Raw genomic sequence first — 5,754 nt, forward strand, 5'->3', positions numbered from 1 at the left:
GAAGGGTCTGACCTTTGTTTCTCAGGTAGGCTGAGGCTGGCGGCCCGGATCGTCCCGCTCTGCAGGTGTAATTCCCGCACGGCCGGAGCGCTGCGTTTGGTTTTGCAAACTTCTGACAAGGTCCTCCATGAAAAGGCAAGGGGCAGCAGCCTGGGAAGGCCCTTTTGGGGGTTGATAACTGACTGAAGGGTGGCAAATAAAGGGTAGGGATGAACGGTTGGCGCTCACAGCGGAGTGAGGTTATTGTGGAGTTTCAGAGTCATCTCTGCTGCTTTTTTTTCTGAATACGGTGATGTAGAGAAGGAAAATTTAATCCTAAGTTATTTAGGATAGCTAAACCGGACTGTGGGAAGTTGCAGAGACCAGGTAATACTGAGTGGCTGAGTGCTAGTGTGGTAAACAAGATATGATGGCAACGGGTGTAATGAAGGTAACAAACACCACAGCAATTAACTCTGCATCAGCTTTTGCTATTCAGGAAAGAGCTGTTGGTGTCTCAGCAATTGTTTCTTTTAAAACGTTGCTTCAACACCCCGCCGTAGCCTAAAAAGGGTATTTTGGAATTACTTTAAAGGAGCAGAGAACAAAGCAGAAAACATCATTACACCACTGCATAAATCGTTGGCAGCTTGTGCCCTGGCGATTGCTGGTAGTTCTGGTTAGCCCATCCCAAAATGGGAGCACTGGAAAAGGTAGGGGCAGGAGTGGCGCGGGCGAGCAGGTTTCTGGGCAAGCGAAGCCTTCGTTTCCTCACCTTAGGGGAGAAGCTTGCTGACAGGAGGTACGGTGCAGGTGCATGAAGTTGTGGGCAGGTCAGAGAAAGCAAGGAGGGAACATCAATTTTCTGTTTCTTACAGGAAATTATGATGCAGCAAGTCTAAAATAAACAGGAGGAAGTGCTTTTTCACACAACATGCTATTAAACTGTGGCACTCTATCACAGGATGTTCTGCCGCCCGATAGCATCGGGGGCGGTGGGACTAACGGGGAGCATTAAAACTAACGAAGCAGGTATGGGAAGTTCCTGAGCTGCAGTAGCTGGCTGCCTGGCCTTTCCCTGTCGCGGCATCGTTGGTCTCCAGTCGTCGTTTCGCCCCTGCGCTCCTTTGCACACCTACCGCCGAGGAGGGTGGGAGTGTCTGGTATAGGTCCTGACTTCAGAAATTCATAAAACAGCTATAAAAGGTAAATACAAAACTATATGTTGCTGATGGTGTGTCAGGGCTGGCAGGCCCTGGCGGAGATCAGCCCTGCAGAAGTCCCTGCCTGTACCAAGGAGTGGCTCTGAGGAAGAGCTCAGCGCTGGCGAGGTGCCCGTGAGGGTATTTTGTCGTGGTGTGAGTGCCTTACAGTGCTTCACAGGGATGGTTTTTTTAGGCTCATAAGCTTCAAATTAAAAGAAGCCAATATGATCTTGTCTGAATTCTGTGGTGGGACACAGCCTGGAGGTCATTGCTTAGTGATTAGCAATCCACACATTCCAGCTCAATCGTGGCTGCTTTTTTTTTTTTTTAAGAAAACCAAAATTGATTTCATTGTGAGAGCTTCAGGGGGTGGAACAGTGGCGTTACCTTTGCAGTTCATTTGGGTTTTTCCTAACGAGCCATTTATTGTCACAGTCTTTTACTCCTGTGGATGTACTCGGGCCATGCTAAAATTAATTTCATGAGCATTTAATTGACAAAATGAATAGATTGGGCTTCCTTAGGCTCTATGTTTTAATTGAGTCAAGTTTCCCAGCCGCCTTATTCTCACAGAGCTTTCTGAATCCTCTCCAATTTAACTTTTCTCTTTGAAGTGTAGACATGAGAACTGAGCGAAACTGTTCAGCGGTGGCTTTGGTAATGTGGTTCCATGGACCTACGTGATCTTAAGTGGACTGCGAGTTGAACCATGAAATGGCAGAGGTTAAAACAATCCTGTCCAAACCCTCTCCCCCCAAAAAAAAACCCCCCACAAAACCAGTATTAGTGTGGGTCAGGGCCTTGATGTAGTTTCTCCCACGAAGGACAGGGAGAAGTCAGGACTTGCTTCTCTTCAGCACTGCATGCTGCAGTAAAGCCTAGACTAGCACTTGTTTTTGCTGTTTTGTGCATTGACACTGATATCCTGAGGTTGATTGCTGAATAATAAATGTGTCTCGCTGTGAGGACACTCCTTGGTTATTCTGTGAGCACCGCTGAGGCCTCATGCCTTAGCTGGCATCCCTGTGCCTGGAGAGCATGAGATGCTTCTGGTTTCCCTCACCCCACGCCTGCTCAGGCTGTGAAGCTCCCGTGGGGCACTGGCACTCCCAATGCTGTGTGTCCCTGCCTTTCCAGAGTGCCACTGTAACTGGCAGGAGTTTTTCCCATAACATATTCTGATATTTTGCAGGTACTTGCTGTGTATTTCCATTTCTAAACCTAATGAGTTAACTTTTGTTTGTGTATGATGTACAAAGCTGTGTCTGCCTCCAGCGCTGTGATGTTTTGCAGTCCTGAGCAGCCAGCAGGTACCTGGATGAGTGGCCAAGGCTTTACAGGTATTTGAACGTCTGGTTTTCAGAATTCTCAGGTCCATCACAAAGCAGCGCTTGTTCCAAAGGCGGTGCCTCACCTAACCAGGGAGGCAGCCCACAGTGCCTGCAGCCGATGTCCAGCCCAGTCCTGCCGACCTGGTCAGAGATCTACGGTCTCGGTATTGACAGCGAAGAGAGCTATCTGCTCAGGGTCATCCCGGTTAAACGGAGCTTGTGGACTCTGGGCAATTGCCATTGTGCCCTTGAGCTGAGCAAAGTGCGGACGCCCCTGGCCGAAAGCAGAGGTCATGTAATTGCTCAGCCCTGAGCTGCTCTGGAGTCGCTGCCCAGCGAGAGAGGCCGTGCTCGAGGCGCCTGGCTTGGCGCGGAGGCACCCACGCTTCCCTCACTTGCTGCCATGGTGCCGTCGCAGCGCTGCTCGCTGCATTGCTGTTGTCTTTGGTCCATCTTGGTCAGCGTCTAGTGGCCGTGGGGTATCTCTGGGGTAAAGCTATATATATATCGCCCACAGGAGCCTGTCTGCTTGTGTACAGGTAAGCGTGCAGGATTAGGCACGGTCTCCCTGCCTTTTTGGTGCTCTGGTGCAATTTAGTACTTGCCTCTGTGCTGCAGCAATCTCTGACCCTCTCCTGGGAGGGTTACAGGAGCAGGGATGCTTCTGTGCTGCTCCGAGGAAAGGCCCGTAGCAGGCCTTTGGGCTGGCCCAACGCTTCTCAGTCTGGAGACTCTTAAACCCTCTCCAAGCCAGACAAGTGGTGCTGCTTGAGCGGGGCTTTCCCTGTGTGACTGACTGCTCGGGGAGGGCTCCCGCCGGGCAGCAGTGCTGGTCTGAGCTCTGCCTCTGCACCTCCGCCCGTGCCGGCTGCAGTCTCTGCCTGACTCCCTGTCTTGTTTTATTTCAAACGAAGGCCTCTCTGGAGCGGAGGGTGGGAGAGGCACCTTTAGTCCATACGTGATTCAACGTCTCCTTGGTAATAGCTACCCTTGCTTCCGTTTGCCGTGCTAAGTGACATCCCCACTGTCCTGAGGCGGATTTCACTGGAGCTGAAAGCACCCGGTTTTGTGGGTGGTTGGCTTGTGTGGAACCTGCTCAGCTGGATCATTAAATGAGATGGGTTTCCTAAGTCATAGCTGTTCCCTGTGTGCAGACAAATTTGATTTGACATGACCTAAAGTTGCCAGGAAATGGTAGAACGAGTGATGAGGAACAAAGTTGGAATTGCGAGCAAAACGCTTCGCTGGCAGAGAATAGTAAAATTGCATGTGGTGCTATGACGAGGGGTTTCCTTTTTTGCTGGATTTGTGTGTTGATCATGGACAGGAGAGAGATGAGGTTATTAGACTTAGAAATGGAACATGCTTATGGATACGTGTAGAAGAAGAATTGGTGAGAAAGTGTGAAGTTGACATAATATTCATACACAGGCTGGTAAACTTAACAATTCCTGTTCCTCTACTGTACGTAGTTACACGATTCATCAATGGCATTTGTTTCGGGAACAAATTTGTTTATTTCTGAGAGGGATGCTTAAATACATGTGTGTGACTTCTACGGTGTCCTCTCGAGGACGGGGATCGCCCCGTGCCCACGCGCCAAGCCAGAGCAGCGATGTCCTGTCTGGGTGCAGAGCAGTAGCCTTGGCCTGCCACGATTTCTGCCTGTCTGGAGCATCGTAGATAGATGTTGGCCACAGCCATGTAATCTACAGCCAAGGAGTATGAGCTGCTATCTGCTCGTGTCTGAAATCTGGCAGAGGTCTTTCCCTTGTCTTTGTTGTGGGTTTTCTTTAATGAGATACGGCCGACATTCCTTTGGAGCTATTAGTATTTTAAGGCTTAAAAGATTCTCCAAGATCGGCCTTGCACTTTTTTTGTTTCTTTAACTGAGAAATAAGTCCCTGGTTTTCTCTAAGTTACTGTGTTTGTGTACCAGATGTGTGGATCTCAGGGCAGAACAAGAAGTCCCGCACCCGAGAAGTGTCGTGGCAAAGCCTTGATCAGGTTGTCCTGTGTGGGACTGGTTTCCTTCGCCTGTTTGTTTGCAGTGGGGAAATGATTATGGGAACATTTTGAAGCGTGTTTGTTTAGGTGTCATTCCCTGGTGTATGGAATTCTTTTCGCATCTTTTTCACCTTTTTTTTGTGTTAAATTACATCAGATGTAATTTAACATGGAGATTTTGGCTTTAGATCTGACATCTCCTCTGAGCTTCTTTTTGCGCCTTCTAAAGGCTGGTGGTTCTTCCTGGGCTGGCGTTTTCAGCTTCACAGCCATTTGAGGAATTGATTTGTTTTTTGTTACAGCTGACTTTTGTAAGCTTCTGTTGTTTTGGTGTATGTAAAAAGGAACTGAAAAAAAAAAAAAAGAATCCTTTGAAAATTTTAAAAATGACAGCAAGTTTTGTAACCACAAGAAGTGAAAGGCTCAGAGAGACAGAACTTGAGCCGTGTCTTTATGGACACGCACTTTCCTTTCTGCCAAGCTTGATTTATACTGCTTCCAGGAACCCCAGTTGGGGGGAAAAACATCAAACAAAAGGTTCTGGATATAGAAAATACCCCATTTCTGTAGTCTCTTGTTACTTCTTAATCTCTGGTTGGAGGCCCCTGGCCTGGAACATCCCGGCCACGGCTCCGGCCGTGTGGGGCGGTGGAGTTGGGCAGCCGGCAGCCCCCAGCCCCAACCCTGCAGCACCCTCCAGGCCTCTCTCCTGTTTGCTCCGTGGGGCTCCCCAGATCTCCGCAGAGCCTTGCTAACAGCCCGCGAGCGCGGCTCCATCAAGGCCCTTTTCAGGGTCACCCTGGCTTCATTAACATGAGTGAGAATTAATCACATTAAGATCCTAACTGGTCGGACTGTGTGCCTAACATAGCGCTGCGTTGGTGACAGCATGGGGTTGCTTTCCTGGCCGCGTGGGATGGTATGGACGGGATGAAGGGCTTTGGCTGCATGCGCCGTTTCAGCCGCAGCCGAGAGCTCGGCTGGGTAACGAATGCCGCTGTGACAGGTCCTGTCCCGCTCGCTGAGATGTGGGTTGACAGGAGCTAGCAGCACTTGGCTGCTGGCTCTGCTTGCCTAATCTCTGGTGACAGGGGTGTCCAGGCAAGGTGGACACTGGGTAATTCAGGGCCTTGATAGATAATTTGAAACCCTCTTGCCTTAACTGTCTTCTCTCCAAAACCCGGTAGGGGGAAGTGCTTGTGTTTTGCTCGCTCAGCTGATGCTATGGATGT

General features: G+C 49.6%; 1 protein-coding gene across 1 annotated transcript in view; it reads right to left on the bottom strand.

Annotated features, from left to right (window-relative positions):
* The window catches only part of SDF2 (stromal cell derived factor 2), a 6,155-nt gene extending 3,399 nt beyond the window's left edge, over positions 1–2,756 (bottom strand). The window contains exon 1 of the mRNA XM_009278305.1: positions 2,673–2,756. Within this exon, the coding sequence (XP_009276580.1) occupies positions 2,673–2,756 (84 nt within the window). The remainder of the gene's footprint in view (positions 1–2,672) is intronic.
* Between the last annotated feature and the right edge of the window lie 2,998 nt (positions 2,757–5,754).

The sequence above is a fragment of the Aptenodytes forsteri genome, unplaced genomic scaffold (genome assembly GCF_000699145.1).
Source record: "Aptenodytes forsteri isolate BGI_AS27 unplaced genomic scaffold, ASM69914v1 Scaffold66, whole genome shotgun sequence".
In the NCBI taxonomy this organism is placed as follows: Eukaryota; Metazoa; Chordata; class Aves; order Sphenisciformes; family Spheniscidae; genus Aptenodytes; species Aptenodytes forsteri.